At 52.3% G+C, this 23993-nt stretch overlaps 1 protein-coding gene across 2 annotated transcripts in view; it reads right to left on the bottom strand.

Annotated features, from left to right (window-relative positions):
• CMIP (c-Maf inducing protein) overlaps nt 1–23993 on the bottom strand; it is a 264953-nt gene that overhangs the window by 77224 nt on the left and 163736 nt on the right. For both annotated transcript variants that reach the window (XM_025370610.1, XM_025370611.1), the window contains exon 3: nt 13866–13916. In XM_025370610.1, the coding sequence (XP_025226395.1) occupies nt 13866–13916 (51 nt within the window). The remainder of the gene's footprint in view (nt 1–13865; nt 13917–23993) is intronic.

Raw genomic sequence — 23993 nt, 5'->3', positions numbered from 1 at the left:
GGCCACCCAGAGGGAAAGAGGAATTTGTACCCAACATTAAAGACTACAGGGTGGGGGTGGGGAACACCTCTTATGAATCATTAATATAAGGTGGCATTTTCAGGGCATTGCAGAAAACCACCCTGATTAACTGCAACCCACCAAATAAATAAAAATTGCAAATACTGTACCAGAGCCTGCTCTTCCTCTGTGGTGTGAGGCGGGCAGCCCCAGGCGAGTTTCCTAACCCTTTTGAAATACAGTGAGGGACACCACAGGCTCTGTTTCCTTTGGGCCTGATAAAGGGAACTCTCTCTATCCCAAATAAGGATTTCCCTTGCCAGGCCTCAAGACGGTAGCATCTCCACAGGGGCCTCTGTTGTTTATTTTACTAAGAACTTTATCTAGTGCTTGCAGCACTTCAAAGGACATCTGATCTGTTCATGGCTTTGTTTGGAAGCCTCCATCCTTCCCGGCTGCCTCCTCTGGGTGGGAGTCACCGGCGCCTACTACAAAGGGCCTTAATTTATGAGAATCCTGGAGAAGGATCCTGTTCTTTAATAAATTAATGTTCAGTAAGTCTCTAATGTGAGTTTCAAGCCAGGTAATGCTGTCATGCTCGAATACAGGAGAAGGCGCACTTCTGCCTTCCCTGGGGAGGCGGCTCCTCAGACACTCATGCAGAGGACTCTACTCACCCACAGAAGCCCAACGTCCTAGGAGTGTGAGTTCGATGGTGTTCGCCACAGTCAATTCTAAGTGTCCTGCACAAACGGAGGGGATTCTGGCTGAGTAACCCAAAAGCTATGGACACGTTTAGTCATTTATGCTTGATCTCAGGCTGTGAGAAACCCAGTAAGAAGGTGAAATGGTTACAGAAGGAGGCTTCAGACTCTGGGTCTGAATTCCGGCTTGGATGCATGAGAAGGTTAATCTGAGAGTCAGACTCGTGTTCATACAATGGAGATATAAAACCCAGGGACACTGTGCAGCCTAAAGAAAATAATGAAGATAAAGCAGATGGAAAACAGTAGGCACTCAATAGAGGTTTATTGTTCTTTCCCCTCTCTTCACACGACTGCAGTGGTTCTCAAACGCTGGAGTGCCTCACAGTCCCGCGGAGGATGTGTTAAAATAGTTTGCTGCTCTCATCCTGCCACCTCAGAGTTTGTGAAACTGAAGACTGGCATTTCTAGAGAGTTCCCAGGTGATGCAGATACTGCCGGTCTTGGGACTTCACTCTGAAAACCACTGAGCTACTGGTTCAAAATCCCCAGGACTGCAGTGGCCAGGACGCCTGGGATGATAAGGACCCTCTGGGATGGAAGACTGGTTGCAGACTTAAAGTCTCAAAAGTCAACGGACATGATGAATGGTCTGCCTGAGTCTGTTTCTGCGCCCAGCCAGTGTCAGGCTGGCCCCTGATGTCTGGGGTGGTGTGCTTTCTAAGGTCCCTGTACTCCCGGACAGAGGTCAGGTTCAGCCCAGTCTTCCAAATGGAATGGGCCAAGCCTGTGCCGGCTCCTGCTGGACACAAACCCCCTGGCCTTCTGCTGCCACGTGCCAGCAGGCTCCATCAGGAGTGACCTCAGTTTCTCCGAAAGGGGGTCTCTGTGCCTCTCAAGGGTTTCTGCAAAACAGTCTGTTGGTTCTGAGAGTGCAGCAGGGTACTCCGGGGAGCAGAATGTGGGCAACAGCCCCCAGGGCCCTAGTTGTTCTGGCATCATCTCGCGGTCAATTAGCCTCTCTCCCAAACACCTTCCCTTCCAGACTTAGCTGGCTGTCCCGCTGGGTATTTTCTGATCATCCCTCAGTGAAGCAAGGGCCTAATTCCTCTGTGGGGACAAGCACTGCTCTTTTTTGAGTCTCTGTTTGGCCTCGTCTCTGAGCCAACAGGCCAGCAGGTGGGAGCCCTGGAGGCCAACAAAAGGACGGCAGGCCACCTCCCTCTTCCAGGGTGGACACCGTGTCCCACAAGTACAGATTAGCAACCCAGCCCAGGGGCCTCCACTGCCCACCACTGGCAGCGAAAGAGACCCACTGCAGACGCCCGTGGAACAAAAGATCTTGCTCATCAAGACGCTACCTCCCGTTTACGTTTTAAAAACTTGTCTTTAAAGGGCGAGAAAAAGAAAAACATAAAATTCTGCCTTAAAGGGCAAAAAACAAGTTCACCCACAAACCGTTTACATGAAAAACTTCCTTGTATGGCTCGATGACTCATCAGCCTCATCAAAGCCTGCGCTGGATGACACACGAACGCTCGGGTCCCCCCTTCCTTGCCCAGAAGAAACGATGACAACCCACAAACGCCACTTCTTCCTTGGCAGTTTGGGAAGCTGCTGTAATGTGTCATTTCTGAGGCTCAGGAAAGACCTTTACACAGAAGGTGGGGGCGGGGGGGTCTTGAATGTCCCAAAGCCCAAGGCTGGCCCTTATGTAGAGCGGAGGAAGCCCTGGCCAGGGACAGGAGAGTGCAAGGCAAGGCTGGGTGACCCAGGCACATGGTGCAAACCCCGCACCTCCACTTCCCAGCTCTGCGGCCGGGGGCAGCTCACTCCACCCTGGTCCCTGGGGTGTGCTTCCAGGCTTCCGGGCTTCCGAGTTGGGGGGCAGCGAAGCCTGGGCAGCAAACCACCTTGTACTGCCTCTGGCCTGTGGATAGTAGATGCTCAATAAACCTCTCCTTCCCGTCAGAAACTCAGTCTCCCTTTGTGGATGACAGCATTTTCCTAAAGGATCTAAAGTTCCATCCACCTTAAACTCTGCCTGAAGGGAAGACTATGAAACTGGAAAAGAAAATGGCATGGATTTGTGTGCTACTGCAGGACACTGCTGCAACATATATTAAGGAGTATGGAATGGAACAGCGTGGATGATAAAATCTGTGTGGTGTTTACAAAGGAATATTCATAAGCACTTTCTGAGAAGCCCCGTGCAGCCGCTAACAGTGACTTACTAGGGGAAAATGGACTTGAACGAGTGGAGGCCAACTTTTCATTTTATACCTTTCTATACTTTTCAGGACTACCACCTATGCACGTGCATTTTATTTTTCTTAAATGTTCGCAGAGGATGTCTGGCAGGACAAGGAGCTGGCTGGAAAGGGGCACGAGGAGATTTTCTGGGTGATGGAGATACAGGTGGTGGTTACTCAGGTGAATACAACAGTAGAACTCCCTCACACTCAACAGTCAGGGCATTACATTTTGTTACATGTAGACAACAGCTTGATTTTTTAAAATGTAAAAGCGGTTAAGAGAGATTTATGGATAGTGGGAATTTTCTTAGTTCTCTTTGTCCTTTTTGGTATTCTAAAAAACTTAATAAATGCCAGTTTTTAAATGCCCCATGTCTTAGGGCTCTTGCACACTGCTGGTGCCAGTATACACTAGTGCAACCACTTTGCAAAACTGCAGGGCAGCGTCAATGAATGACAATTCAGTCCCCAAGCATATACTCAACAGGGCCATGGACACACGCTCACCAAAAGATGTGCACTGCAGCGTTTACAATGGCCTATTGGTAACAGCCCCAAGCTGGAAAGACCTATCCATAGAATGAACAAGTTAACAGAGTCTAAGCATACAACAGAACACCACCCAGCAAAGTGAATGGACAAATTGTTGCTACACACAACACAGATAAATCACAAGAAGCCAGTCTCAAAAGAGTTCAGAGTGTCTGAGTCCCTTTAGATAAAGCTCAAGTATATGCAAAGCTCATCTACGCTGCTAGAAGTCAGGATAGCCGTGGCTGCCCATGGTGGGGAGGAGGGGCCGAGGTGAATGGCAACTCTTTTTGATTTGTACACTTTTCTAGATGTATTTTATCCTTCAATGAGAAGTTTATTTCAAAAACGACCTGTGTCTCTTCCAAAGACAACAGCTCCAGCTGGGCAAAGTGGCAGCTCTGTGGGCTCCAACGGAAGAGGACAAAAGACCCATCCTCCTGTCCCCTGGGTTCAATTCCCAGCCCTGCCTGTCTCTAGCTGTGTGATCCTGGACAGGCCTCTCTGCTTACTCAGCTCCTCCTTCAAGACAGGCCTAACCAAATTTTGAGAAGATTTCACAAGATAATACATAGAAAAGCCCCCAGCAGAGCTCCTGACCCTAGTAGATGCCTAATAATTGTTTTTCTCTCCCTCTACTGTAATGAAAGCCCTCAAGAGCATGGGCTCTCCTTCCCAAGGCTCTTGGCCCTCTGCCACTTGTTAGTTTCAATCCCTGAAGCAGCCCTGGTTACTAGTTATGGGGTCCCTGATGACCCACTGTGGGGCTTGGGCTGTGGCTGGGAGATGCTGGTGACTGTGGCCCTCGCAGGGGACTGGCAGCCTGGCCCCAAAAGGTTTCCCCATTTGGATTGAACATGTGCACAAAGAGGCTGCTGGGCTGGACTCGCTTCCCCTCTGTAGGGGCCTTGAAGGCCTTTGCTTGCTCACCAGCTGCACCTCCCGCTGAGGGCCCCTCCTGCAGTCTTGGAGTGGGCTGGGCCCCCTGCCTCTGGGGAATGCCCCTCCTTTCACAGTTCCCCACTGAATCCCTTTGATCCCCTCTTAAGAGGTCACAAAGCCCTCTTTGACTGAGTGCCAGAAATTAATCTGGACAGAATTCCTGCCTTTTCAACCTGGACAAAGCAGGCAGGTGGTTGGGCCTGTAAGAGGACTGAGGCCGACTCCCGCCCATCCTTGCCCCCTCCCCGGTTCTGCTTCCTTCTCGGAGGGTAGGACCCTCCAAGAACGGACCCACGGTGCCCACGGTGCCTGCCTGGAAGCTCCACAGAAGCTTCCATGAGAAAGTCCCACGGAGGCAGTCAGAGCCAGTGGCACTGACCCGGCCTCCAGCAGCACTCGCCCCACAGGCCTGGGCGGTCACTCACGTAGGATGGAGGACACTTTCACTGCCTCTGTCAGCTGGGTGGCCTGGCAGGGACTATGCTGAGAAGAGCTCTGCCTCAGGGCAAAGCATGTGGTGGCTGATGGGTGATGCCCGCCCTGGGCTCATGAGTTGGTGGCCTGTGTGCCACACATGTGCCTCCGTCTTCTGCAGCCCTGTCTCCTAGCACCCTCCGGCACCAAGAGCCTGTTTCCCTTTGTGTCCTTGTTCATTAGAGAAGAAGAATGAATGTTCTGAGTGGGTACCACATGGCGGTGCTATTCTAAATACTGAACAGCTATGAACCCATTTACTCCCCATAAGAACCCAGTGAACTTGGTTTCATTTGACTCAAGAGGCCCAGAGATGAAAGTAACCAGTCCAGCGTCACACAGCCAGTAGGAGGTGGATCAGGGTTGGAACCTGGGCAGTCTGGCCCTGAAGCACTGTAGAAAGTATTATTTTGGGAGCAAAGAGGTAATAGGTGGTGAAAGCCACCCAAAAATACCCTTCTCTCTGGCCCAGTAGCCACTTCTAGAAATCTGCCCTAAACAAGTAATTCAAATAAAGTGAAAGCTGAGATATGCGACGGTCACGGCTGCATTATCTATAATTGAGGAAAGCTGGGAACGACCCAAATGGCGACCACAGAGGAGCCCTTTGGTAAATGGCACCAGCCTCTTCGTGGACGATTATGCAGCCATTAGGAAGCCTCCCCTGGGAGCTGTGGCACGGCACTGGGATGTCTGAGCTGCCATGACTTGGCGAGGCTCACAGGACTGTCCGTGTGCCTGGCCACAGCTGCCAAAATGGCTGCGTGAAGATGGATGCAGCCTCGGAGGAGAACTGCAAGGTCAGAACTGGCAGGAGCTGGGGGCACTGACCTTGATGTGATTGTAAAAATGGTAGAAAAGGACACAGAGAGGGAGGAAGGTGACCAAGACGGGGTTAGATGGGCAATACGGAGGTGGGGTGGGGTTCAAGGGCAACGTCTTCCCTCAAGACCAAGGGATGAGCTGGGCTAGAGGGGATAGGCCCAGCCAGGAGCCACCTACGTGAGGGATGGTGTGGAGCAAGGGAGTCAGGTGCAAGGTCAGATGTGGGCTTCCAAATCTCAAGTTTAAAGTCAGGGGACACAGCGGCCAGTGTGTTTGGGGAAGATGTGGAAGCGGGTCAGTCCTGAGTTTGACACCAGGCCTGGGAGACGTGGTCTGACAGTGGCTGTGCTGGTGTCACGCAAGACAGGATGAGGCAATCAGCTCTTCTCCACGAGAAACAGGGGTTTGCCCAGTCAGAGATCAATTCACATTCTTCTTTTTTTTTTTTTTTTTGAGCACAGTTTCACTCTGTCACCCAGGCTGGAGTGTAGTGGCACCATCTCGGCTCACTGCAACCTCTGCCTCCCAGATCCAAGTGATTCTCATGCTTCAGCCTCCTGAGTAGCTGGGACTACAGGCCTGAGCCACCACGCCCGGCTAATTTTTGTATTTTTAGTAGAGACGGGGTTTCACCATGTTGGCCAGGCTTGTCTTGAACTCCTGACCTCAAGTATCTGCCTGCCTCATCCTCCCAAAGTGCTGGGATTATAGGTGTGAGCCACTGCACCCGGCCAATTCACATAATCCTAACGGTGATGGGAGACGTAGGGAAAAATGGAAAGCTCTCATGCAAGCCTCAGGCACCAGAAACACCCAGGCTCTACCCAGATGTGCCACGAGAACAGGTGGGAGCTAGGGTGCTGCTCCCAAGTGCACATCAGGTGTGAGAAGTGTCTGGTGAGCGTGTGTCTGTGTACATGTGTGCAGGTGCAGTTGGGAGCCACACTCCCAGTGGCTAAAGCCCCAGGTTCTGGACTCACTCAGACGTCTGTTCAAATCCCAGGTAAGCCATTGAATAACTGTGTGACCTTGAATGAGTGATTTAACCTCAGCCTCAGCTTCCACATCTGTACAATGGGAGAACAGGAGAAACAGGCACCTCCTCAGGGCTGTGAGGATTTGCCAAGCTGAGTAAGTGAGGCACTGGCACACGCCCAGCACAGGAGTAAGTGTCCATCATGACTCGGGGACCAGCTGCAGCCTTGTGCTGAGGCCTTGGGGTGCAACTGGGGGCTTGGCTTGGGCTGGATGAAGACTTGGGGGATGTGAGCTTGGGAAGGGATTTGCAGCCTGGTGGAGAGAGCGCCTGGGGCCACATCTCTAGGACACTAGGAGTGGCTCTTCTCCAGGGAGGCTCCCATGACCAGGAGGTGACTCAGGGGAGGTGGGATCCGGGAGGAAGGTCAGAGCCGGGTGTGACAGCCCCCACTGGTGGCCTGGTCCGGAGCCTCAGGCTTTCCGCTTTCCTAGGGATCCCCCCATCTAGCATGGCCCTCGGTGAGGGGCCAGGGGAGGCATCAGCTCAACGGTCCTGTGTCATTCTGACCTGGTCCCCCGGGGCTTTCCCCTGCACAGGGATGTGGGTGACGGACCCCGCCCCGCTGAGGGCGCAGCAGGTGGGGAGGAGACGACCCAGGCCCTGCCCTCAGCTTCCGGCCAGGTGGGCTTCACCTCTCTGAGCCCCAGGCACTTTGCCTGGGTGCTGGGGACTTTGAGGGTGGTGGTTCCCCAGTGCCAGCTCCCAACACAGAACATGGAACAGACTCATTCCCGAGGCGCCGCAGCCACTCATGAGGTGGAAGCGAGATCGTGACCCTCGCTGGGAGGCATCTGGCTTTGGCACCGTCCTTTATCCCCTTGGACTCTCGGTCCCCTCCGCTATGAGATGGGGGAGGGATGTGGACCCCGCAGAACTGTTTCTGGGCTCAAAGGAGCACAGGGGCACATAGTGCTGGACACAGGGGATGCTCCATGGCCAGGCCCAGGCAGAGATGGTCCTGAGGGCGGGCTTCCCACCCACCCCAGCCCTCACAGGCCATGAGTCAGCCAGGACCACCAGCAGGGGCTGGAAGGGGCTGCTGGGGAGAGGGGCTGAGCCAGCTGCTCCCACCATGTCGGACCCACTCGGAGACACGCTGATGATGGCGCATGAGAGGCTCCCATGCGTGGGCTCCTACCAGGATCCCTTCTGCCAGCTGCACAAACAACAGAGCCTTCGATCCTCACACGGCCCAGTAACGAGACGCCAGGATCATCCCCATTCCACAGAGGAGAAAACTGAGGCCCAAATAAACACATTCCAAACCAGCACACTCATAGTCTCCCCACAGGCCACACACACATAAAACAGTCACCCCACATGCCACGTACACACACTCATAAAATAGTCACCTCATATGCCACACACACACATTCATAAAATAGTTACCCCATATGCCACACACACCACACACACACAGTCACCTGCACACACCACACGCACACATACACACATAAAATAGTCACCCCACAGGCCACATACACACACACACACTCATAAAATAGTCACCCCATATGCCACACACACACAGTCACTCCCACACACCACACACACAAAAAATAGTCACCCCATAGGCCACACACAGTCACCCCCACAGGCCACACACACACACACACAAACACACAGTCACCCCACATGCCACACATACACACACACTCATAAGATAGTCACCCCACACCCCACACACACTCATAAAATAGTCACCTCACACGTCACACACACACACTCATAACACAGTCACCCCACATGCCACACACACATGCAGTCACCCACACGTCACACGCACTCATAGTGACCACACATGCCACATACACACACTCGTAGTCACCTCACACGCTACACACACACAACAGTCACCTCACCACACACACTCATAAAATAGTCACCCCACACAACACACAATCACAGTCACTCTTGCTCTCACACACACTCTCACATTCACACACACACATTCTCACCCGCACACACACCCACTCTCACACTCACACACCCCACATTCTTTTCCACCCTTCTCCACAGAGGAGGGACAGAGGCCTGGGCTTGGATGGGGTGACTGAGGGGCTGTGGCCCCCCTGGGGGGCTGGGAAATCTGCCCAGCAAGAAGACAGCGAGGCCAGGGCAGGCGGCCAGAAAGGATCCAAACCTGGGCTGGGATTTTCCCAGAGCCAAGGGCACTCCTCTGGCCCTGGCAGCCCTGGGACAGGAACATAGGCCAGCTTCTTGTGACACACAGTCTGCTCCTTGAACCCCAGCTCTGGGGCTTGGCCCCTGGGGCTGTTCTGAGCGACCTCGCTTCCCCCAGGGAAAAACCATTTTGGTTTCCAGGACTTGTGTGCCTCGGCCTGAGGAACCCGTCTCAGGAAGCGAGAAGGTGGAGAGGTACCAGGAGCCCAGCTCCCACAGCAGGTGCATCCTAGCCTCTCAGGGCTCCTCTAGGAGCCTGCTGTGTGTCTCCTCACAGCCCGGTAGCCTGGACCTGTCACCTGGGCCTGTTCATATGGACAGACTTGTCCCTCACAGCTGTGCATACCTGGGTCTCTCACCTCGAAACCCTGGACACAGAAACAGGCCAATCTTCTCATTGCTTTGTAAACACACACGGTCTCCTCACAGCCTGAACACGCTCTTGGCCTTGCCCCACAAACTGGGCCTTCATGGCCTCGCACACACAGGCCTGTTCCCTCATAGCCTCGTGTGCAGACAGGCCTGTTGCCACAGGGCTTGGCCTCCGAGGGCCAGGGCGGGAGCCAGGAGGTGCATCTGAGTCAGAAATGAAGCCTCATTAACCCAGAATAACTGTTTAATGCTTCCACACTCCTGGGAATTAGCCTCAAGGGCTGAACCACCCAAACCAAACAGGGCTGGCCTCCCCAGGGGCCCTCAGGACTGCAGGCTCTAGCGAATGCTGGGAGGCAGAGCAGCCCTGGGCCGGGAGATCCTGGCCCTCCTCCCGCAGGCTCCAGGCCTCCTCAGATCTCCCAGACCAACACGGCAGAGGCCAGGCCAGGAAGGCTGGGAGGAAGAGCAGAGCTGCTCGGACAGAGGCAAGGATGTTCAGGGTCTAATCCCGCTTGCCTTCTTGGTGGCCTTGGAACCTTGTGCGAATGACTTATACTCTCTACACTCAGATTTCTCCATCTGCAAATGTCGATAGGAACAGAACCTATTCAGTGAGAGGAAGTAATTCACAAAACGCAGCATCCAACGCTGAGTAAACTCCACCAACACGGGGGCTACGACTGCGTGTGAACAGCTCAAAGTTCTGAGCTGAGGCCACAAAAACAACACTGTTACCCAGATGCAAGAGCGTGAACAAGATGCTGGATATTTTACCCCCGCTTTGCCTTCTTCCACAAAACAATTTGAGGTCGATTCTATAGCAGCAGTTGTCAACCCTGTTTTCATGACTGTCCGCATAAAGAGCTCTAGTGTCTCCCCTATCTGTCCTCCCTTTGAAAGAAATACTCAAGAATACGATTTCATTGAATAGAGTGGAGCTTTGGAGGGCCACAGACTATTGTAATCATTAAGATTTGTTTAAATCTCAAAGAACCAATTTTGGTCCCGTTAGGGGTGATGTGGCCCCTGTTGGGAATGCCGGTAGAGATGCAAGTCCAACTTGATAAAAACTAAGCAATGGGAACACAGTATTTAGGAGGTTGCATTCTTTTTTTTTTTTTTTTTGAGGCAGAGTCTTGCACTTTCCCCCAGGCTAGAGGTGGCATTCTTTACATACAGAAGAATGTGTTCTGACTGTGTGTGCACTGCAGCCACAGGAAACAAATGTATACTGGTGTAGGAGAGAAAACGACAAAAACATTTAGAAAGTTAAAAAATTCAAGCTGAGGTGGTGGAATTTCTAAAGGTCCTCAATTTTGATGTTCCACTGATTTTTTTTTTTTTCAGTTAAAGACAGAGAAAAGAAGAGAAAAGAAACAAGGAAGGAAAAGAAAAGAAAAACCTCAAATAGGTGGTTGTAAATAAAGAGGGGAGAGAGTGGCCATATCAGCAGAAGCAGAGGGGTCAAGTCCTGGGAGGGCTGCGGAGTCCCAGTCTCAGAGAAAGGCACTGTTTGATCAAGGAGGAGGTAGGACAGCCGCCCAGATCTGGACTGAAATCTGCTGGGTAACTACGGGTAAATCACTTGCTCTCTCTGAGCCTTGGTTCTTTTACTTGCTTAACGACAACGAACCAGAAACGACCTGGCCAGTCCTGGCGTCTCATAGGTACTCACTAACGGTATCTGAATTAGGTGAACACTTTCTGGAATCTGTCCACAGAACCAGGGTTCAAATTCAGGTTTCCCAGCTCATTTTGCTAGCTGGCGGTACCTCCAAAACACCTGACGTTTCTTTGCCATTTTAAAAGGAAGGAGAGCATGCCTTCTCAAATATCACCAAAACTGGGTACAAAGAGCCACAGGAATTGAAATCAAGTTAAATATCACTGCCACCTGGTGGCAGCATACCTAAATTATTGGGGGGCAATAGTCCAAGGGGAAAAACTGTCAGCATCTTAAGCATGCTGTAGACACAGCCAAAGCTTACACCCTGAGAACGAAGACCCCTTGATCGCCTGGCTAGTGGGCCGGCACGCAGCCAGGCATCTGCCAGTTCCTTGACATCCTGATTTAGGTTTTCTGAAATTTTTAAAAACTGGTTGATTAAATTTAGCAACCATAAATAAACCGGATGCCACCATAATTGAATGTAAACATCCAGGTCTTCATGAGAGCTGCTAGAAACAGTGATCCCAGTTCTGGACTTGCTCAATCAACTGTGTGAATTCTACATGCAATCCTTAACATTTTGGGGGTAGGGCATGGCAGTCTCACTCTATCACTCAGGTTGGAGTGCAGTGGAGCGATCTCAGCTCACTACAACCTCCATCTCCCAGGCTCAAGTGATCCTCCCACCTCAGCCTCCCAAGTAGCTGGGACCACAAGGGCGCACCACTACGCCCGGCTAATTGTTTGTATTTTTGGTAGAGATGGGGTTTCGCCATGTTGCCCAGGCTGGTCTTGAACTCCTGAGTTTGGCTATCCGCCCGCCTTGGCCTCCCAAAGTGTTAGGATTACAGGCGTGAGCCACCACACCTGGCCAATCCTTGACATTTGAATGCTTCAAGCCCGAGCTTTTAAATCATCTTTCTAGCCAAAGCCTCCTGAAGTCCATTTCTGTGCCCATCATCTTGGTTGCCCCTTGCAGCTATGCAATACTCACAGATTTCACAAATGCTGCCTTCCAGGTGCACGTGGAAGTACTGTTTAAAATGCAGACCAGGGAAAGGCAGAAAACAGAGCCTTGTGCAATACTGCACCTAACAGCCTTCATTGATACTCATCTTGGCCTCCTTTTAAATAAGGCATTTTTCTCCCAACCTGTCAGGTAGGCAGTATGTCTCCAAGTACATTCTGCCCTGTCCTGAGCTAAGAGAAAATGCAAGGCTGTCACTTACTGAGGCCCCACAAGCAAAATACCATAGGGAAGGGAAGAGGTGGTACCCCCATCACCACCACCGCTCAGTCCTCCCTCTCAACTGCTCTGGCATCTGACTCCCAGATAGTCCCCAGTAGGTGCTGACGAACGCCCTGCCTGTCCTAAGACACACTCGTACCTGGGCACGTAGAGAGAATCAGGTATCAGAGATGTTCTCCCAGTGGAAACGGAGCTCTCAGCAGCATCTGCTGATCACACGAGCCGGTGAGCACCACCTTACCTGCTTGGCTGACATCTGTGCCTTCCCGCTCCACTACATTCAGAAATCTCCAGTACATACAGGTACTGGAAAGGTCGAGCTGAGCCATGCCTCAGCCCCTTCCTAACGACGGGAGCTTGGACTACAGTCTGAGCCTCACCTTTCCCATATGGAAATGGCAACAATGATAATCATCAACCTTATGCGGTTGTGGTGACGGTGAAATGGACATGATGAGTCTAGCAAAGCTCCTGGCACACAGCAGGAGCTCAAAACACGCTAGTCCTGGCACACAGTAGGAGCTCAGTAAACACTAGTTCTCTTTCCTTTTGCAGCCCCAACTTGGAGACTCAGCTCAGTTTCTGAGACTTGGCCCCACAGCACAAAGCAAGAGGACCAGCCGCTGACACGGGAAAGGAGGGGAGGGGCCCTCTCTGGGAACAGGAAAGTCATTTTCTGGGGTTGCCTTTCTGCCCCCAACCCTGGCAGTTGGGGGAGCCGCTCTGGAGCCATGAGAGGAATCCTGAGTGTTCCTGGGTCCTCCCAACACGTGATACGGCACCCAGCTCTGCTCGGGGCCAGCTGTTCATCCCCTGCGGCTCCCCAGCTTACTGTGAGGATGACAACTTATGACACACTGGTCATTCCAGCCATACCCTGCTGGTGCTGTGGGGCCTGGGGCCTGTCAAAGCTTGTTCTAAACCAGAAGATCAGAAGACAAGGAGAGACAGGGAGGCAGGGCAGGAATGAGAAGCTGACTGTACGTGCTTCACGCCCTGGTCCTGACGTCAGGGTTTCTATCGCCTGAGCCATGGGGCAGAACTCGGGCTCCCCCTCGGGTGGCTGGGGGACCCTTCTTAGGAGATCTGCCCCTGGGTCTCCAAGATGAATTTCCCTTTACGTGCCAGAAAGCTCTGAACCATCCTATGCAGAGCTAGAATCAGAAAATTAGGCCAGAGAATCTGACAACTGAAAAGCAGTGAAGACTACAGAAATAGGGCTCGGGAGTTTGAATCTCTGTTAAGTTTACACTTGGCACGGCCTTTGGAAGTTACTTTCAACTAAGCATCTTGAACCCTGAAGTCCAGCCTCCCCGGCTGGACTCCCCTCAGGGTCACCCTCACTCTGAGAGCAAGAAGTTCTATGATCCTTTTGAAGCAGGAAAACAGCTATAGGGTTTGAGAACACCAGGGCGAGAAGGCCATTTCAGCACTGCAGGGGATGGGAACAGCAGAGGACGAAGGGCCAGGGGCTCTTAGACAGGGGAGCAAAGTTCCTCAGCTGAGCCATCTGGAAGGCATGAGTTCTCCACTTTCATGCCTCTGGGTGACAGATTGCCTTTAAGCCATCACACCGCTGCCTGAGTCGCTTTAAACAAGCAACTGAGTCAGGACTTACCTTCCACTGCAGAGAATGGAACCACTGGTCTCGCAGGTAGCTGTTTGCAGCCTGTAACGACAAGAACAGGACAGCAATGTCCGGTCATCAGCTTGCGGCATCTCAGGGCATTTCAAGGCCAGCCATGTGAGCCCCCCAGGCTGCTCTGTGGACAGTGTCTGCCCTGTGACCCTAACGAGTCCGCTGAAAGATATGCTAAGCTGAGCCGTTGTGTGCAAAACCAAAACAGAAGGACCGGCCAGGGAGGATTTCCTCAAAACAAGACATCACTAGCACCATGTGCTTCCTTTGAGGATATGAGTGACTTCAGACACTGCTGACTCGAGAGCTTTAACTGCGCACACAGCCGGACTTAGGGACACGGGAGGGGCTGGGATGAACTGGTTAGAGGCCCGAAGTGAGGATGGTGGGGGCTGGCTGGAGGCCTGTGCATGAGGACTGTTCTAGGAACTTGGCTTTTGTTATCCACATAGTCTATCCTTGGTCCTCACAGCAACCCTATGAGGTAGCACCTACCATTATGCCCATTTCACAGAGGGAAAAATCGAGACCCCGAGATCTCACAATGAAGTGCATTCAAACCCAGGGCAGCCTGGCTTCCAAGTCTGTGCATTTAACCATGACCTTCTCCTGCCAATGGCAGAAGGTCATAGTAGACGGTGTCCAGCAGACCTAGGCTAAACATGACAGTGGGAAAAGAAAATCTTCTCTGATCTACCACACACTAGTTCTGAGTCTTTGGATATCTCAGCCTCAATTTTCCCATCTGTAAAATGGGGACAGTAACCCTGATTTTGCAGGGATGTTGTAAGGACCAGAAATTATTCTTGTAGAACATCTAGAACCATGCTTGGCATATGGCAGGTGGTCAAAAATGCAGCCATTGTTATTATTATTGTTATCATTATCATTGCCATCATCAAGTCCTTTCCAACAAAATGCAGCCCAAGGCATCCCTCCCAGCCCTCATGAGTATCACTGCGGCTCTCACCTCCTTTCTCGATCTGCTAATAGAACAGTAAAGCTATGGTGTTTCATGGACACCAGACACAGCTCTGAGTCCTAGGTGTGGACTGGCTCATTCAGTCCTTACAAGACAGCCCTGTGAAGTCGGTACTGTCAACATCTCATGGTACAAATGAGGAAACTGAGACTTCGGAAGTTAAAAACTTTCCTGAGGGTTCACAGACATGTGGTACGGGGCCAGGAACTGAACCGAGGTGGTCTGACTCCTGCTGTAAACCACAACACCGGGCCATTCTGAGTTCCCCATTGGCTACCCCTCCACTCCACGTAGGGCCAAAATGCAGTGTGCGTTCCCCACCAGAATCCACAGCCCTCTCTCCAAAGTGGCCCTGCTTCTGACGGTTCAGGGGTCTGATGAAGGGTGGAGCCTCTCTTCAAGCACGAAAGTCCACCTTCTGCCTCGATGCACACAGACACACCACACAAACTCAAGCGTGTAGCCCCTTTGGTTCACCCTCGTTTGAGGAGATCCAGGTCACGCTACAGGTGACCACCTCTCGCTCCCCAAGTCATCTACGAAACATCAGCTGCTCTCCCAGGTCAGGGTCTGGACCAATCTCTGGCCTTGGATAAATGATCCATTCCAGCAGCAAGTGTGGTGAGGAATCAGGCTCTCGTGGGTGAGTTCAGAGACTCAGGGTTTTGAACCCTGGACTAGACGAATCCACACCAGCCACCCCAAGGCTGGTGGAGCTTGAGTCTGCCCAAGTGCCAAGCAGACAGAAAGCAAGCCCTCCATGTGACACAGGAACTCCTACAAGGGCTGAGCCTCTTACAGGTGCAGGTTCAAGTCCCGGCTCTGCCATGTGTAGTGATGTGACCTGGAGCAAGTTGACTGATGACCCAAGCCTGTGCCCCCTGCCTGAAGCTGCGGAGGCCGAAGAGGAAAAACAGCCCCCTGGAGAGACTGTTGCTGAGCTCCTTCCCATCAGCACTGCCCAAGCTCTACTGGTCTTGTGACAATTCCTATTCATTAGGATGACAAAATACACCCCTGCTCGGGGAGAGCCGTGCGAAGATCCCAAACAATGAACTAATCCATGAAAAGTGCTTCCTCAGCACGGTGCCTGGCACGTGCAAACACTCCACAAACAGGGGCCAGCAGTGTCAGCAGCCATGGCCAGGGCCGTGCTGATAAATGCTTAACATCAGGCTCTCTGGAACAAAAAGCCCTGATCCCAGCGTGTGCGGATTTCCGTGTTGTGAACAATCCCATCTTGGCCAATTCCACACCTTCAAGAGGATGCCCCTGGGCCACAGCTGGGGAGAGACATGCACGATTGGCTCTGGTGGGCAGGTGCAAGCCGGAATGAGCTGGCTCCAGGGCATGCCTGGTCCACATCCATTCCTGTGCTTCTTCACACACCATGGGTGCCAGAGAGAGGAGGTGGTAAGGAAAATAAGCCCCCCTAAACATGTTCCATCCTAAATCCCTGTGATTAAGTTATCCTATGTGGCAAAGGGACTCTGGACGTGAACAAGTTCAAGGTCTTGAGATGGGGAGATTATCCTGGATGATCTAGGTGGCCAATGAAATCACAAGGGTCCTCACAGGAAGGTCAGAGTCAGACTAAAGCAGACGTCAGAGTGATGTGGCCATGGGCCAAGGAAAGCGGGCAGCCTTTAGAAGCTGGAAACGAATTCTCCCTGAGAGCCTCCAGAAGGAACATGGTCCTGACACTTTGGTTTTAGCCCCATGGGACCTGTGTTGGACTTCACACCTCCAGAACCATAAGAGACTAAATCCGTGTTCTTTTAACCACAAAGTTAGGGGTAACCAGTCATAGCAGCAATAGTAAATAAAACCAGGAGGTACAACCAGGTTGGTATAACGCTGATGTGAGTTGTTTCACTGGCTCTGAGGGTCCACAGTGGACCCAGGCAGTGCCTGTAAGCTGCCACTGGCTGAACGGAATAGCCAAGCAAAGACAAAAAGGAGGTGGTGGAGGACACCCACACCCCTCCCTCTTCCGTGTCCACTGGCCCCGCCACAGTGCCCTGCATATATGTCTGACCCTAAGAGGGCAGGGGCCACGGATACTCTACCCACTGCTGTATCCCAGGGCCTGGAGCACCAGGAGACCAACAGGTGTTTTCTGAAGGAACAAAGGAATGAATGGACTAGGAGTTCCTTGACGGCAGGGTCTTATTTCTGAATGCACAGCCAGATGAGCAGTGCCTGGCTGGGCCAGGGTTGGTTACAATGGAATGAATCAACACAGAAACAAAGGAAGAAACAGGAAAGCAACCCAGCTGTCACAGGTGGTAGAGAGACCAGAGACCAGAGGAGACTCCCTTCCCCAGCCTCTGTGGCGAAACCCAACATAGACCGTCCTCCACGATGGCTAGACCAGCCCTTCCCATCTGGGGCCTCCCCAGCTGGTGAGTCTTAGGGGGCCTTCCAGCCCTCCTCAGCAGTGTGTGAGTCGGTCCTCTGGCTGGCCAGGCAGAGGTTCTTGCCCAGGACTCTGGATCTTGGGCAAGTGCTATAGAGATGGGGCAGGGACAATTCACCTGGGAGGAGCTGGGTCTTGCCCTGCATCTTCCTGCACCGGTGGTGATGGGACTACCACCTGCATGCCCCTGACCCCACCTCCGGGCCATTCTCCAGGCTGCCATCATCCTTCTAGTACATTCCTTTCCTGCTTGGAATGGCCAGATCCCATTTCAGCTGCTGGCACATGAGAGCCCTGAGGGACCCGCAGGGCCTACTGGCTCTTGGCATCTTCTTCCTTCTCAAAGTGGACGTTCTGATGTGTTTGCCCCACAGGCGTTTTTTTTTGAGACGGAGTCTCGCTCTGTCGCCTAGGCTGGAGTGCAGTGGCACGATCTCAGCTCACTGCAAGCTCCGCCTCCCGGGTTCACGCCATTCTCCTGCCTCAGCCTCCCGAGTAGCTGGGACTACAGGCGCCGCCATCACGCCCGGCTAGTTTTTTTTTTTTTTTTTTTGTATTTTTAGTAGAGACGGGGTTTCACCGTGTTAGCCAGGATGGTCTCGATCTCCTGACCTCATGATCCGCCTGCCTCGGCCTCCCAAAGTGCTGGGATTACAGGCGTGAGCCACCGCGCCCGGCGCCCCATAGGCGTTTTTACAGAAGGAACCAGCATTTCTACAACTGTGGCTTCTCCTGGTCACACTGTCGGGGCTCCTGGCATCTCCTCTGCCCTGAGCTCACATCCAGGTGGTTCTGGCCCTGCCAGACTGGGTCCAGCCCACTGCTTAGCCGTTGGCAGGGATGGCTGCCAGATCTCCTCTCCTGGTCCCCGGCTGCCAGGCCTGGCCACACCCTCCATGAGCTGAGCTGCATGAGCCTCCAGTCTTGGCTGGGTCCTCGGTAGCCTGCCTCTCACAGCAGCACTCGATGTCTAAAGGCGTGGGAGGGATTTCTTCAGAGCCACTGACCACAGACGCTGCTACACATCAGTCTCTTCTCAGCCCCATCCTTCCAGGCAGAGCCATCTGGGTTTCCAAGCCTTTCCTCCCATGGGAGGGTGTGACCCCCTTCCCCAGCCACACTTGGCTTTCTGGCCACTTCCGTTCCCTCTGGGATCCTCTCAACTCTTGGAGGTCGGTGTGGCATTCCAGGAAGAAGGCAGGTTTCAGTTCATCAGCAGTTTGCAGACCCCAGCTAAACAGGTATGTGACACAGGCTGGCGAACTATGTGCGATGACGCATGTCACTACCAACCACAGACCACGTGTGCTTACTCGGTACCAGACACCACGAGAAATGCTCACACACACCTCCTCTCCTCCTCAATACACCCATCTTACAGAAGAGGAAGCCGAGGCTCGGAGCAGGCAGTGGGGTGCCTCTGCACACTCCGGCGACTGTCCCTGCCCTCCCCACACCTCAGCCAGGACCCCATCCCTCCTCCACATTCCTGAAGCTTCTGGCGGCCGCTTCTTCAAGCCCTCGGCCCACACCCTGGGGCCGGCTGGGTATTTATGTCCCACCCACAGGACTGGAAGAGGAGGCAGGATCCACGTAGGATTAACTGCGACTGCTCCAGTGAGCCTGGTGTTAAAAAAAAAAAAAAAAAACAGCTGAATGAATTAATGACATGTAAGGCAAGGCATGGAGATGCCGGGCTGAGGACAGTCTCAATGCGGAACTCTCCTGCGCCTCCTTCCAGGGAGGCAGAGACGGCCAAGATCTCCCACCCACCATGCCCGGCTCCTTCTGCCCCAGTGCGACGAGAAGGAAAGCTGGCCACGGTCCCCTCCCCACCCCCGTTCGGGCTGGCTGCACTTTAGAAGAAGGCAGAGGCTTCAGCCATGTTTGTCCACTGTAACAATGAGCATCTTTCCATCAGAAGTCAAAGGGAGTTTAAAGATCACCTGGGCCAGGGGTTCTCAGTCTTTGGGGGTTTATAGATCCCTTTAAGAACCTAAAACAAGCTATGGACTCACACCCATGTAATGTCAACATGTATGCAGACACACTACACACACACACAGACACACACACCAGACACAAACACCATACACACACACCAGTTACACATGCACACACGACACACACAGACACACACACCACACGCACCACACACAGACACATACACCACATACAGACACACACACACACCATACACACACACCACAGTTACCCATGCATACACACCACACACACATACACCACACACAGACACACACACCACAGTTACACATGCACACACGACACACACAGACACATACACCACACGCACCACACACACAGACACATACACCACATACAGACACACACACACACACCACACACACACACCACAGTTACCCATGCATACACACCACACACACAGACACATACACCACACACAGACACACACACCACAGTTACACATGCACACACACCACACAAAGACACATACACACCACACAGTTACACATGCACACACCACACACAAAGACACATACATCACACACACAGAGACACAGNTACAGACACACACACACACCATACACACACACCACAGTTACCCATGCATACACACCACACACACAGACACATACACCACACACAGACACACACACCACAGTTACACATGCACACACACCACACAAAGACATATACACCACACACAGACACACACACACCACACAAAGACACATACACACCACACAGTTACACATGCACACACCACACACAAAGACACATACATCACACACACAGAGACACAGACACACACCACACACACAAAGACACATACATCACACACAGACACCACATAAAGACACACCACACACACACACCACACACAAAAAGACACATACACCACACACACAGACACACACACCATACACATACACACCATAGTTACACATGCACACACCACACACAAAGACACACACACCACACACACACACCATACGCACAAAGACACATACACCACACACACAGACACACACATACCACATAAAGACACATATACCATACACACACACAACCAACCACATAAAGACACATACACCACACACACACACCACATAAAGACACATAACACCCCACACACACACCACATAAAGACACATAACACCCTCCCACACACAACCAACCACATAAAGACACATACACCACACACACACACCACATAAAGACACATACACCACACACACACGCAACCAACCACATAAAGACACACCCCACACATAGACACACACACCACATAAAGACACATACACCACACACACACCATACACACACACACACCATACAGTTACACATGCACACACACCACAGAGCCACATACCACGTAGACACATACACCACACAGATCACACAGACACATACACCACACACACCACATACACAGACACACCACACACACACCACACACACACACACAATACAGTTACACATGCACACACACCACACAGCCACATACCACGTAGACACATACACCACACAGATCACACAGACACATACACCACACACACACCACATACACAGACACACCACACACACAGACACACACCATACACAGACACACCAGTTACACATGCACACACACCACCCATACACATACCACAGACACATACACCACATACACATCACACAGACACACACACACACCACACACAGACACATAGCATACACACCTCATACACACAGACACACACCTCAGACACACAGATACACATGCATGTACACCATATACACACAGAGACACACATCACATACATACACCACACACACCAGTCACATATCACACAGACACACACACACACATGCACACACCACACACAGATACATACTACACACACCGCATATAGACACAGGACACACATGCACATACCACACACACATATGCACACACAGATACATGTGCATACACACCATATACACAGAGAGACACATACCACATATAGACACACACGCCAGGCACACACATGCACACACACCACACACACCAGACAGACATATCCACCATAGACACACACACAAACACTCAGAGACACAGATGTGTACACGCACACATGCAGACATACTACACACACAGACACACATACCCCACAAAGACACACACATAAACCATACAGACACACATACACACACACCACACAGTCCCACCCGTAGGACTGTGCAGACAGTTTTGGAATCTACCATGGACCACACGTTAAGGACCCAGATCTAACCCAGCCTTTCCTCCGCTGCCACTTTTCCACTGGGGAAAGCAACGCAGACACCACACACACACCCAGACTTGCTGGGGTCGTCATTTGTGTCATTTCCAGCTCTCTTCCCTCCAGGCTCCTGGCAAGCACACAGGCCAACGCCAACGAGCTGATGTCATGCCGAAGTGACCCGTGGCCCGTGCATGGAAGCCCCTGAGAACCCCCCATGCAGCGCCAGGCACACTCCCTTCCCCCACTGGCCCATGGTGGACACACAGCACAAGTGAGAAACAACGCCTTGGCATTTCTAGCGACCTAGAATGCGTGGCCACTTGTGACTGTGGCAGCACCTGGCCTGCCCTGCTCTCAGACTGGCTTCCATGCAGCGTGTACTCCCACCAGCAACATTCTGCTGTCAACCCCTTCTCTCCGCTGCCCGCTGCACTCCTACTTACCCTTCAGGTCCCTGCTGAAATGCCCCTTCTCCACAATGACTGTCTTGATGGTGTCTTCCCCTCCCCCTCCCCCACCAAACCAGGCCAGAATGCCTCGCCTGACGCATCACACTGTCCTGGAATCGCCTGTCTAGTTGTGCTGCTTCTGCAGGCTATGGGCTCTGGGAGGTCAGGAACCATGTCTGACTTATGCAGCACTGCGTCCATGAAACCCGGAGAAACATTTGTTAAATGAAAGACTGGCTGGAGTGTTGAATGAATGAATGAATGAATGAATTGGATGGGTGGAGACATGGATGGATGGAAAAACAGATAAGACAGATAGACAGTCTGATGGATAAACGGATGGGTGAGCGGACAGATGGATGGATGAATGGGGTATTCATATACTCATTCTGCTCAGTGAAGAAAGTTCACACGCAACAGACCTTCAAAAGAACCCTTCAGCTCTGATTCTCTCTCTTCCCTAAACCGCATTTGCCTAAGACTCTAAAAATGATCACGGCAGTGTTTTCTTAAACACCTACTATATACCAGGCACAGTGCTAATTACATGTCATATCTATGAGCCTCACAATCTCCAAGGAGATAAATATTAGGGTATGGTTCACAGATAAAGAAAATGAGGCCCAGAGAGGTTCTTCCTGTTGTCTAGGGTTCCACAGCTAGAATGTGGTAAAACTTAGGGTTCCAGGGCTGGTTAGAGCCTAGGGTTCGACAGCCAGTTAGAGTCTAAGGTTCTAGAGGTAGTGCCCAGGAGAGCTGGGCAGGAACTCAGTTCTGTCTGACGCTATAGTCTTCCCTCCCTACGATCCAGCCCTGGAACATGAAGCAATGCATCTGAGCTCCTCTGGATTCTCAGGACTTGGGTTGGGACATCCGTGAGCGTTATTTCTCCATGGTAGCTGCCCTACTGATGGAATAGGAGGAAGAAGGATGTGGCACACAGGAGACCTCACCTTGAAACTAAGGGAAGGACCGGAACTTGCCTCTAGGAGAGCAGGCGGAGGCTGATGGAGCCACAGAGGTTGGGACAAGGCTGGACTGTAAACTGCTCGTTCCTTCGGCTTGTCTACTTTTGAGGAAGGATACAGGCTGCTAGGCAATGTCCTGAATCCCAGCACAGGCATCTCTAAGGGGCTTCCAAGCAAAGGGAAAGTTGACCAGGCTGCTTTCCAGCCGGGGGAAGACGCATGCTTCTGTGCAGAGTCCCCACACTGTCCTGCTGGTGGCTGAGCCAAGAGAACCCAGCCCAGGGGGAACATAAGGCACGGCTGGAACCCCAAGGGTCACTCTGAGGAGAATCCATTCAGACCTGGGAGAGGTCCCCCAGCCCGACCCTGAGGGTCACTCAGAGGAGAATCCATTCAGATATGGGAGAGGTCCCCAGCCAGACCCCAAGTTCCCTGGAAGCCAGTGCAGCTGGTTCCAACTTCTGGTGTTAAATCTTTGGAATGCTGAAAAGGCCTGGTTCCAGGCAAACGCTGCCCAGTTTCCTCTCCCAAACCTGCCAAGTTCTTTCTCATTGTTGTATTGTCTCGAGAGGTGAGAAAAACAGCCCAGGGTGCGCTGTGAGCGACCTTTTCCAAGCTCCCTTCCCCGGCCCAGTTTCTTAGGGAAAAGCAGCTTCCTTTCTTACTGGAAGGTAGAGAGTGAGACCTTTCTGGTGCTTTCCAGACCGGAAAAGTCCTGCTCGCTACCTTCCAGTAAGAAAGGAACCCACCCTGTCCCTGCCCTGCTGCCAATGTTTGGGGTAAACAGTTGCCCTGCCTCCTGCAGGACTTTCCAGAACATTGGTGAAGAGCGGAATCCCGGAACCCATCCCAGAAAGAGGCAGACACTCTCGGGGGGAGGGTCTCCCCGCTCTTACCTTGCCTGAAGCCTTGTTTGTGGAGCAGTGGCTCTGTCTGATTTTTGCTGATGGGCAGAAACTCAGTTTTTAGGCAGAATCCCCCAAAAGACGATCTGCACCGTGTTGCTCTTTAATGCCCACTACCCCATCCCAGGGGCCAGCGAGGAGCACCCCAGGAC

Source organism: Theropithecus gelada, chromosome 20 (assembly GCF_003255815.1).
Source record: "Theropithecus gelada isolate Dixy chromosome 20, Tgel_1.0, whole genome shotgun sequence".
In the NCBI taxonomy this organism is placed as follows: Eukaryota; Metazoa; Chordata; class Mammalia; order Primates; family Cercopithecidae; genus Theropithecus; species Theropithecus gelada.
The sequence above is the reverse complement of the archived record's forward strand: the minus strand, read 5'-3'. Positions and strand labels throughout refer to the sequence as shown.